This window comes from Callospermophilus lateralis, chromosome 1, assembly GCF_048772815.1.
Source record: "Callospermophilus lateralis isolate mCalLat2 chromosome 1, mCalLat2.hap1, whole genome shotgun sequence".
In the NCBI taxonomy this organism is placed as follows: Eukaryota; Metazoa; Chordata; class Mammalia; order Rodentia; family Sciuridae; genus Callospermophilus; species Callospermophilus lateralis.
In genome coordinates this window covers 39097836-39110022 of record NC_135305.1, presented here as the reverse complement: position 1 = coordinate 39110022, position 12187 = coordinate 39097836, and the positions used below count along the sequence as shown (strand labels likewise).

The 12187-nt window shown below is 35.0% G+C and overlaps 1 protein-coding gene across 1 annotated transcript in view; it reads left to right on the top strand.

Annotated features, from left to right (window-relative positions):
- Window positions 1-11839, top strand: part of Vwde (von Willebrand factor D and EGF domains) — a 92327-nt gene extending 80488 nt beyond the window's left edge. Inside the window, exon 28 of the mRNA XM_076853432.2 lies at window positions 11600-11839. Within this exon, the coding sequence (XP_076709547.2) occupies window positions 11600-11839 (240 nt within the window). The remainder of the gene's footprint in view (window positions 1-11599) is intronic.
- Window positions 11840-12187: the final 348 nt, after the last annotated feature.

The following is a 12187-nucleotide window of genomic DNA, read 5'->3' as shown; positions in this document are numbered from 1 at the left end:
TTGACAGAAAAATCTATGTAAGGGATGATACTTTCCTAATGTCCTCCTTTCTGTGCACCACAATTTTGTCTAAAGTAAGTAGGTTTCTCCTGCTATCAGTATAAGTAGCTTAAAAAATAATATTCTAGGGCTGGCCTCAGTGGCAGAGCACTTGCCTTGCATGTATGAGGCACTGGGTTCCATTCTCAGCAACACATAAAAGTAAGTAAATAAAGTAAAGGTATCGTGTCCATCACAACTAAAAATTAATAAATAAATAAATAAAAAGAAATAAGATTTTTAAAAGACACACATGTTATGGTAAGAATTATCCTAATTTATTACCCACACTTTGTGCATGTGTGTGTGTGTGTGTGTGTGTGTGTGTGTGTGTGTGTGTCTTAGGGACTAAATCCAAGCCCTTGCATGTACTAGGCCAGTACTCTACCACTGAGCTATACTGCAGCCCTTGTTTTCCAATCCAATAGATAAATTATAGATAAATGCGATAAGATGTTGCTGGGCATGGTGGCACATGTCTGTAATTCCAGTAACTTGAGAGGCTGAAGCAGGAGGATTATCAAGTTCAAGACTAGCCCCAGCAACTTAGCAAGATCCTGTCAAAAAAATAAAAAGGATTGAGGATATAGCTCAGTGGTAAAATGTCCCTGGGTTCATTCGACCACTGGTATTAAAAAAAAAAAAAAAAAAAAAAAAAAGGTGTACATAGAGTTGATTCTGGTGTGATGTCAAACTTCAATCTTCCTTACCAAGCAATTACTGATAACTTTTGTTTACTGTGTCAGGAGATACTGTTATAAACTAGTTTGGTTTCTTCTTCTAGAATCTCAGATAATCCTCTGCTTTTTCTTCACTGTTTTGGTTCAGTGTTGTCTGAGCTGAGATGTTCCTTTCTCTGGTGAGGGCTTTGATTAATCAAAGGAAATTCTTAGCATTTAAATTCTTGGAGGTTTGCTTATTCTGAAGCCTGAAGCCATGTCATTAGGTGCCAAGAACCATAGATTAATTAGGAAGATTTTTACATCAACTTCTGTATTAAGGGAGTTAACAGAGAAGCCTACAGAATACTTTATTCCCTGATCTGACTGTTCTTTGCCACATCAACATTCTTTGACTTTTTCGGAGAACTATGAGAGTGGACCAGAATTTTATTTTATTTTTTCCAAATCCCTTCTTGTGATAATAGTCAACCCTTTCTTTGGATTTTTCCTGAAACCTACCTTCCCAATATCAGAATCAAGCCATTTCCAGTATAATGCCAAAATTATACCCCCCCCCCCCTGCAACATAACAGATTAAATAAAATGAACATTACAGATGACAGTCTTCCCACTTGATTTTCAGTGTGAATGGTCAACATAAACTTGAAGACAACTGCCTCAATCCAGGAAAAAACTTGTAAAAGCTGAGACAGAGGTTGGTGGAAAATGTGAGCTCTTTCACAGACGGAACAACTTAGTGAATCACAGGCAAATATTTTTATTTGTGGAGGGGTTGTGGGGAGCTTACATTTTCTTTTTCTCTCCATAAAAAAAAAAAAATAACTGATAACTGTAGGAAATAGAAATTCGCACTACCAGATCATAAACCCTAAATTGCTCATTTTGAGGGTTGTCATTGAACTACATGCCTATTTCTATAGAGCAGCAGTGGGATTTTTCTGGAGCCATATGGTGAGCCAAGAAGAGCAAAGGACTAGAGAGGACAGAAGGCAGTTTACAGTTAGCAATAAAGTCCTGATGTACAATATATTCCAGAAGCTTCCAATTTTAGACTTGCATTAGAAAGAAATAGGATGCCAAGGAACACTTTGAAGTTTTATATTTTTCTCTTAAAATGAACAAAACAGATTCTGAAACAATACCTGTCAGCAGCTGCTTAGATGAACTAATCTTGTAGCAACTGTTAAACCAAACAGTTAAGAGAAAATTTCTAATTGTTTTGAACACCTTTATTTTTTTCCAAATGGGTAAATATTGAAGGTCCACTAAAATGCAAAAATTCCTCTACTAACTGGCAGGCTTTGGCAGTCCCTTTCCTAAGCACCAGAAAGACAACTTGCAGGGGAGTTGTTGGGTTGACCCCCCTCAGGGGGTCCTAAAATGACAAGCATGCTTTAAACAAAAATGAATGACTACTCTGTAATTTCCGAGAGAACACTCATGCTGAAAACACACATGTGAGATCCTAACTAATTAGGCCCCAAGTTCTTCTTAAAAGCCACATTGCAATTAATTAAAGTGATTGCTACTCATTATTTTTTTAAAAAAAGTAAATTCTTTATTGTACATACAAAACTGTCAGTGAAAAATGAACATGCATAAACTACCACATTACAGATTTTATGCTGAAATAGATAAAATATTTATAAGATCAGCTGTCTTATTATGAAGCTGTTCATTTCAGTTGAATTGTCATAGCTAATATTTAACAATTATTGAATTAACAAATGAAAATTGAAACCAGGATTTGTAACCTCACACTGAGGACCAAATTTAATAAGACTTATCATAATCACTTTAAGAGCAATGCAATGAAATAGGACCTGTCAGTGAAAATTTTGAGACCTATGACCAACTAAGGGAGAAAATAAAAATTTTAAATACTTCTGATATATTAGTTATGTTTCTAATAATTTATCTTAATTAGAATAACAATTCCACTGCCAACAAGTATATTCAAGTTTCTAATATTAAAAAATTAATAAATAATAAAATTAATATAATTATTATAAATAATACATATTTGTAACAATTAAAAATAAATGATAAAATAGTTTATGTAACCATCAAACAGAAAATCATTAAATTGTTACATATTCAGCCGGAGAATTTCTATACAGCCAATTAGACAGTGATTAATGAAGAAATATTCGTAAGATCATATAAAAGACAAAGATGTACAAAGCATATAAAGAAAAATTTCCAGACAATGACTATAGTACACTCTACTTTCAAAATACATACACTTGCACATGTAATTTTTCAATTTCACAGAAGACATCTAAAAAGATAGATATCAAACTTTTAAGATTGGTTACCTTGAGAAAGTGTGATTGGGAGATAAGGAGATGATTTACTTTGTATATATTTTATTAATTAAAATTGTTATTTAATCTTAAGTTAATTAATTAATTAATGTGTTTATTAATTTTATTTTTTATTTTCTAGAATCTCCAATTAGACTCAAACAATACAGCTTTCTGGGAAAACCAATTTGGAGACATTCAAATAAAATGTGTTGAAAAACAAAGAACTACTGCATTCTTTTTTTTAAGTGGGGCAAAAAATAAATTAATTTAAAAATTCATATGTGATTTGTATAAAATTTTAGTTGTGATACTTACAATTATGCTCTTTTCAGAGAAAAAGATTTAGAAATCTCAATAGTGCACATGTTTTAAATTTGGAAATGGTTGTATTTAAATTAATAGGAATGGCTTACAGTCCTTATAAGTTTTATAAGATTGAAATTAATTACTTGGAATTTTTACATGAAGCCACACTGAACAGGTAATTAGTCATAGATTAACGTTATTAGTTTCATTCATGTTTTCAAACTATATTTCTGATAACATCAGAAAAGGGTACAGGTAGGAGAGAGGTACAGAACTAAATATCGAAATGATAAAAACCAAGTTGTTTCATTTGAAGTAGTTTTAATATTTACAGGTCACATTTATGGCAAATAGTTATGTTGGTAGTGGAATAATTCAAGTAGTGAGTCTACATTTACATAAATTTATGGATTCAAATACACCACAAAATAATGTTTTCTATTGAAAAGTGTCTTTTACATGAAATATTTGAAACCCTTAAAGGAGTGAATCAATGATACTTCAAAATGCATTAACAAATTTTCATTTCAAAGATATATAGGGTTAAAATGACTATTTAGTCTACATAGGTGGTCTAGGTGTGCAGGGATAAAAGAGCCTGCCCACGATTCATAAATCAGATGAAATACATTGGTTAATTTTCAGTAAAAACTGGAATTATCTGAGTCAATCTTACATAGGTAAAGTTGGTTTTGTTTCAGCTGGACCCAGTTGTGCATGCCTGCCTGTAATTCCAGCTGCTCAGGAGGCTGAGGGAGGAGGATTGCAAATTTAAGGCAAACCTGAGCAACGTAGCAAGACCCTGTCTCAAAAGTAAACATTTTTAAAAGTAATGGGGATGTAGTTCAGAGGTAGGGCAATAGAGTTCAATTCTCAATATCACACACAAACACACACACATGCACACAAAAAAGAAGAAGAAGAAGAAGAAGAAGAAGAAGAAGAAGAAGAAGAAGAAGAAGAAGAAGAAGAAGAAGAAGAAGAAGAAGAAGAAAGAAGAAGTTGTTTTGATTCTGAAGATAATAACTTTAGTTTTGAAATTAATATGTAATATTTTATACATACAAAGAGCACTATATTCCTGAAGTTGTAAAACATTAGAAAATGGATACTTACAATTTAATCAGCCAATTCAGAAACATACCAATGGCAACAAAATTATAATCTTGTAATCTTGCTTCTCAACCTGCCCCACAAATGACTGGCTGTAGGTTGTGTTTATTCTCTGTTCTAAGCAACTTCTAAGATGATTCTCAGTGACCTGGGCTTTCTGGTATTCACACCTTTGTGTAATTTCCTTCCCTTGAGGGTGGACTGGACTTAGTAATTGATTTCTAACAAATCCAATCCAATGGCAGTAGTGGATTTTTTTTTTTTTTTTTTAATAACTACAGGCAAGGGAACAACAGAAGGTCAGAGAGACCTTGTTTCTGAAGTTCTTCCAGTCTCCTTAAGCTCAAAGTATTCAGCATGGCAATATCTATATTTTGTGGGTATCATGTTCTGAGCATTCCTTTTTTATTTTTTATTTTATTTTTTATTTTGAGACATGATCTTGCTAAATCGCCAATGTTGGCCTTGAACATGTTCTCCTCCTCCCTCAGTACCCTGAGTAACTAGAATCACAGGCATGTGCTCAGCCTTATATATACCTCTTAAATTCAATGTGTAGCTGAATTTCATGTTTAAATACTATAGGAGCAGAAAGGTATCATGCATTTCCATGCCCATTTTACGTGTCACAGTTGACACTCCTGTAATATAACACAGGTTAACAAGAGCAAAGCATAACAAATTTATGAATCCATGTTTTATGTGACATGGGACTTCAGAAATGAAAGCTCAAAGACCCAGGGAAAACTGTCCATTTTAATGCAATGGTTCAGTGAAGAATGCGACAGACATGCAGCAATGTGAATAGGTAAAAGGGTTTGATCTAATGGTAATAGACTGAGGGTAGAAACCCAGCAGGACTCCCATTCTGATTCTCCCTGGCCTCCCTGGGTAGCATTCTTTCTTACTGGATAGGGACAGGACCCCTTAGAATACAGGTCTTTGAGAGAGGTAACTTTTGGGTTCTATGACTTACTTCAGAGAAGAAAAACTCTAGTTTCTATGACCTACTTTGAGAAAGAGGAACTCTTAATTCCTCTGAATCTCAGCCGGCAACAAGGGACAGGCAGAAAATGGACAGGAAGACAAGAGAAAGTCAGAGAGACCTTGCTTCTTAGGTCCTTCCAACCTCCTTCAGTTCCAAGCACTCAAGCATGCCCACAAATATCCTTTGGGGCACTGCGATCTCAGCACTCTTTCAACTGAAAAATAATTAAAAGTACTATAGTTTTATATAGTATGTATATTTTATCTTATTTTCACCATTTTGTTTTTGTTTTATTTTTCTTACTTATCGTACTTTCTTTTCCTTTCCTGATTTCTGTTGGGTAGACTGAGACATTGTCCATGTTTGATTATTAGTTTATCTTTTCTGTCTAACTGACTGGCGCATAATATACAGTATGTTTAAACTTTTTATTATTACTTTTGAAATTATCACAGTTGGCAAAATGTAAGTCAGTCTTTACCCTGTTTTCAAAAAATTTAAGACTGTCTACAGTTGGACTCCTGTCAAAGTTGTTCTAAGTTTCATACTGTTTTTGTAAACTGTTTTAATTTTATCCTGCTCTACATCAAATAGAAATTATTAGTATCATTGCATAAAGACTATGTTGGATTAAATTTGGATAAATGTTTACCAGTTTGCTCACCATTTTTTTTTTTTTTTTTTTTGGCCTGGTAACCTTCTTTGGAAAATCACTTTTTTCTTCCTTAAGTACATCCATTTGAAAGCTCCTTTAGTGAAAGTTTGTTGATGGCAAACATTCTGTTTTTATAGTAAAATATTACCATAATTTTCTCATACAGCTTTGCTGGATACCTAGTACTAGGTTTATAGCTATATTTTCTTTTTAAGCTTAATCTGGTGCTTTATAGTTTGATTTCAAGGTGTCTGGATGTCTATTTTTTATTTATAATGTGTAATATTTGTGTGCTTCCTATATGTACAGATTCATATCGTACCTACTTATAGGTTTGCTATAAATATTAAGTTGGTTAAGAAACATTATGTACTACAAGGTGTGTTTACTATTATTATTGAATAATTATTATTTTTATTATCATCTACTTTAATGTTGTTCCCACTTCCACTATTTGTAATTATTCCACTAGGATGTCCAAAATAAAACACTTACCCAGGTGTCTTGGTGCACGCCTATAATCTCAGGTTCTCTGGAGCCTGAGGCAGGAGGATCATAAATTCAAGGTCAGCCTTGACAACTTAGCAAGAACTTGTCTCAAAAAAAAAAAAAAAAATCAAAAGGCAGGGGATAGGAATGTAATTCAGTCAAAGAGCACTTGCCTAGCATGTGCAAGGATCTGGGTTCAAAAAAGAGAGAGAAAAAGCTAGGGCCAGGATGGGGGAGAAAGGAAGAGAAAGAAAGAAAGAAAAGAAAAAGAAGATGAAAGAAAGAAAAGAAAAAGAAGATGAAAGAAAGAAAAGAAGATGAAAGAAAGAAAAGCAACGAAAGAAAGAAAAGGAAAGGAAGACAGACTTATTTAAATGTTGAGGTCAACTCACTAATCTTTCCTATTTTTCAAATCCTGGCTTTTTGTGCTGCTGGGCAATTTCTTTAGATTTAGCTCTTAAATCACCAATTATCTTTTAAATTATGTCTACTCTGCTGTGAACACATCTGCACTGGTGGCTGGCCATTTGAGTACACTGCCCACCCTCTGCCTGTCTCTGTGCCCTCTACATTGATCTTTACAGAGCCCCTCACCTGGGCTCCCTGTTGGGGCCAGGACAACAGGAGTCAGGAGCAGCGAGACGGCAGGGTATTGAGTCTCTCCCCACATTAGTAGAGCACTTGCATTTTAGTAGAGTTAACATTCTACTTCTATGTGAAGCTGGATTTATTCTTTGATATATGAAAGACACAAAGGATATTTTATCTCAAAGAAAACTGAATTGAATTCTGCAGAATCAGGACCAATTCCCAAATAAATGAGGAAACATAAATCATTCTTGCTTCACCTGAATATTACCATGCCCATCATCACCGGGTATTTTATATGAAATTGCTTCAAAAGTGTTAAAGATAAATAAACAAATCCTTTTCCAAACTAAATTAAAGGCAGAGCAATTCTCTTTAGATGTAGCACATCTGGTAACAGAATGGGTGTTGTTGAACGAAGATGGAGAAAATGATTACAGAAAGGAAAAAAATTGCTTAGAGATTGGCATAATGTGATCAAAAGCTTTCAGGAAAGGAAATAATACAGACAGATGAAAAGTGAATTTTTGAGCTTACATGCTTTTTTTCCTTTCCTTACATAAAATATGGACGATCATCTTAAAAATACAGTGCAATTTCTCTACCTAGTTTTATTATTTATTTGCATGCAATTACTAGAATATTAATAAGCACATAAGTAAGGTTGAAAATTGTGAATTAACACAATGAATGCAAGAAAGAAAACCAGAATGAAAAAAGAAAGGAAAAGAAGGAAAACTGTTACATTATCACATAATATCTGGGCCCCATCTACACTCTACAAACAGTCCCTGACCACCTAAATCCAGGTGAGAATAGTCCTGACTTATGTTCCGTTTCCATGCCAAGTTGAATAGAGTTAAAACAAGTGTACAGGATTTTTAGACCTGCACTCAGCATTCCTGCCATGAGTTAGCAGGAAAGCTTAGCCAAGTCCCCTAGTGTGTCTAATGATTATCTCATTAATCCTAACCTGTCATAGTTTCCATAAGATCCAATCAAAAGACAAAATTACCACCCCCCCCCCAAAAAAAAAATCAGTTCAAGACCTTACTCAGCTTTTATTTGTGATTCTAGAAAATAGAATGAGTGTTCCTGTGAGCCGAGCACAGGAGCTTGGCTTTTTAGACAGAAAAGGGCTGAGGAAAGCACACACAGGCAACAAAGCACAGATTGGTGATTTCTAAGTTCCTTGGGAACCTTAAAGCAGAGGGCACTTCTTCATCAAGCCTGCCAAATGAAACTAGCCTGTTTGGGGATTTAGTTTCTCTGTCTCTCCCTCCTGATTTTTTGGAAAGACAGATAAACCCCTTAGTTTTGTCTTGCTGGTATGGAGTTTCAGTATGGTAACTGCATTCTGGTTCGGTCTGTTGCACCTACAGTACAGGAGCTCCATCCTAACCAACAGCACCCTATAAAGTTAAAGGGCACCTGAGACAGAAATAACGAGGTCAATTTGTGGATCCCCAATCCCTCTGATCAGTCCTCATTTCTGAGCTTTCCTTTTAACCTAAGGGTGCCTTTAAATAAAATGTTTAGAAATAAAGTAATAATCAATGCTAGTGTGACACCTGTTTACCTCGATGAACATGCTTCTAGTCATCATGTTAGCAGTATCTTATTACTTATAAAAAAATCCTTTGCAGTAGTTCAGTATACAAATAACATAGTTCAACTATTAAATAATGAAATATTTACATAAGATATTCAGTTATGTTTAAGCCCTCAGGATGTCTCTACTTTAATCCCATGTAAAAAACTGCAACCTAATTTACCACAAGTAGCTGAGATTTAGTCACAGCAGCTGAGCTTCAGTCAATCATGGGTAGCCTGCTGATTTAAACAAAGCAAAACACGGACCTGTAGCAATTACACTGTCTCCACATGTTATTTCTCTTTTCTGTCCATGTTTATCTGACCATGTTGCAGCGCCAGCATTCTTTGGACCTGTTCTGATGGTAAGACCTGTCCCAATTCTAGAATTTTGAATACAAGCCAATTAAGGTCTGTAACCTACCTTTGTTGTAACTTTGTCTTTTGATGAAGGCATAAACTGAAGTTTCAGCATCTGTTTTAAAGATCCTGCATACTCTTCAACCCTCGCTGACTAGATAGTCATGATTGTAGAAAGATGGAATGTCATAGGTTGAGAGACAAAATCATCTTGGGATAACTCAGGGCCTTTAATATCCAGATATCTTAATTTTTGTACCTGACCCAGCATTTTCCTAACAGATAAACTTCACTAAGCTTAGTAAATCTCTAGTTGGTGGAGCACCAACTCTAAAGCTAAGAACACTATAAGAAAACATCTGAAAACTATCAAGGAGATTTCCCCATTCCCTGTAGCTGACTACTTGATGCTCCCACCAATGGAACTGGTAAATGATTTGTAACTTTCCTTTGCTCTTGTGACTATAAAAACTCATGTCATCTCTTCCACAGTGGAACATATCATTCAAGGTAACTTGAATCTGTATTCCTGGGCCATGGTCACTCATATCTGGCTCAGAGTCAACTATTATTTCCTTTAAAGCAGAATCTTTATTTTATGTCAATTCGGGAAAGGAAAAAAACAAGTGAGATCTGATCTATAACAATCCAAGAAGCTAAAAGGTCCTGTTTTGGAGCTGACAAATTAAGCTTGTCTCAGAAGTTTTAGATTTATCTAGGCAGAACCTTAAGTTCAAGGTATTATTGGCTAATGCAACAGTGTATCTCTTTTGAAAGATGATATTTAAAGGCTTGCTTCAAATCAACAAAGTCATACATTGTTTTCAAGGTTCAAAGCACATTGGAAAGTATGAATATTTCTAAAACTAAATCCAATTTATCCTAATTTTAAATAAATTGGCTAAATATAAAATCATAAAGTATATAAAGTATAACAAGGGAATATGAAATAGTAGCCCTGCTTTACTTAAAGATGAGTAGGAAAAACATGAACAAGTGTATCTGTCTTGAAAAATATATAACTGAACTCAGCAAACCAGATATCTTTTATCAATTATTAAGGATGCATGGAAAGAGAATTTTTCAGCATATTTTTCTTCTTCCCTCCTCTGTGTTATGGACTTAAAGTTCTTTGTTCCTTCTGATTTATTGCCCTGTTTGTGCATTCCAGCCCCAGAGTCATAGTTAAGGGGACAGCTAAAATTAAGGAACTAAGGAATAGTCTGTCAATCTTTGCCCCTGGGTAGAAGGCTGCTGTAACACAAATGAAAAATGAAGCATCATTAAGAATAAATTGTAGGTTTTGAGTTATGTTTCTTTATTCTCAAAATGGGTTTTCTTTTTTGAGAATCGCCTCTTTCCATTTGAATTGGTTTGTATTATAAGCTGATTATGGCATTCTGATTTCATCTGAGTCTGCCCAGATGTTTCCTCAATTTAGGGGATAAATTTCTACTTTGTAGAAAGTTCTGCATGTATGAGCCCCATCTGTAAGGATAGTTTGAAAAGTCCTAGTAAAGCTCTTAGAAACTTATGACATTATTGCTTTTAAACCCATACTTTGCTTTTTAATACAAATAGAATAAGAATAGAAATGTCATTGACATTTTTGTTTTATTAAGCTTCGAAACTTTTCCTGAATTAAATCAGTTAAATTTCAGATTGAAAGGCAGTATATTCATGTTCAAATTGCAACCTGCACATTCAGCTTTGAAATGTTTTTAATAGCTCTATATTTCCCTTTTTGGTTCCATTGTTGATCATTCTAGAAAATTTAATATTTGTATATTCTTATAAATATATTTAATTGACAAATGTAAAAAGTATAAATGAGATATGATACTCAGTAAATGAGGAATAAATATTAATACGCATAGAAAGTGAAATAAAAACTAAGAACTAATCTTTCAAAATATGAATATAAAAGCAATTTTAGTTTCTTTCTCTACTTTCTGATCATCATGTGAGCTGTTTCCCTCCACCATACTCTTCTTCCATGATGTTCAGCCTCATCTCAAGCCCTTAGGAATGGAGCTTGCTGTGGTATGGACTAAGACCTCTGAAACTGTGAGCCCTTAAATAAACTTTTCCTCCTCTACAATTGTTCTGGTTGGGTCTTTTAGTCACAGCAGTAAAAAAGCTGACTAAAACAGAAAATGGTACCAAGAAGTGGTGTTGTTGATGTGACTAATCTGACCATGTGGTTCATAAGTTTGGGGAGCATTTTGGAATTGGTGGAAGGAATTTTGAGGTGTTTTGCAGTGCAGGTCAGAATGCTTTAGATTGTCGTAAGCAGAGCTTAATGGCTGGTTCTGGTGGGAGCTCAGAAGACTAGAATGCCAATAGGACTGTGGCCTGTGAAGGCAGGGTTCAAGAGGGTTTAAAGGGAAAGGAGAACACTGTTGGTAATTAGGCTAGATACCATTCATGTTATGTTCTGGCTGAGAAATTGTCTGTGTTTGGCCCATGTCCTCAGACTTTCTATGAGGCTGATTTTAAAAGTGATCGACTTCTTAATCTGGTAGAAGAAATCTCTAGACAGCATAGTATTCACACAGTGTCATGGACATTGCTGGTGGCTTTTAGTCAAATTTATGGTGATAATCAGGAGCAGAAATATTTGAAACACTTGGATTTGAAAGGTGAAAGTAAAACTCGGGCTAAGAATGTTAAAGACACTCCTGCCACTAAAGAAATGCGAAAGACTTTACTCTGAGACAATGAGAAAGATGGTTTGAGATCATCTCAGAAGCTGGAAAGTTCATATGGATTTCAGACTTAAGGGAATAGACCAATGGGGCATCCTTCTTGCACAAGGGAGCTTAGGAAGTTTTTTCAATATGCTCAGCCACCCAGACACTCAGAGGCTGTTGCAGCTAAGGTTTCTGGAGGCTTTACTTCTGCTTGAGATGTTAGCAGACCGTGGCGTCAACCATGTGGTGCTGGTTCTGCAGGAATGTAGGATCCTGGAGTTAGAGTGTCATAGAGGCTTCCACCAAGACTTCAAAGGAAGACCTGGGAGCCCACACAAATTGCAGAAGGGTCTGAGTCTCTGCAGGGAACC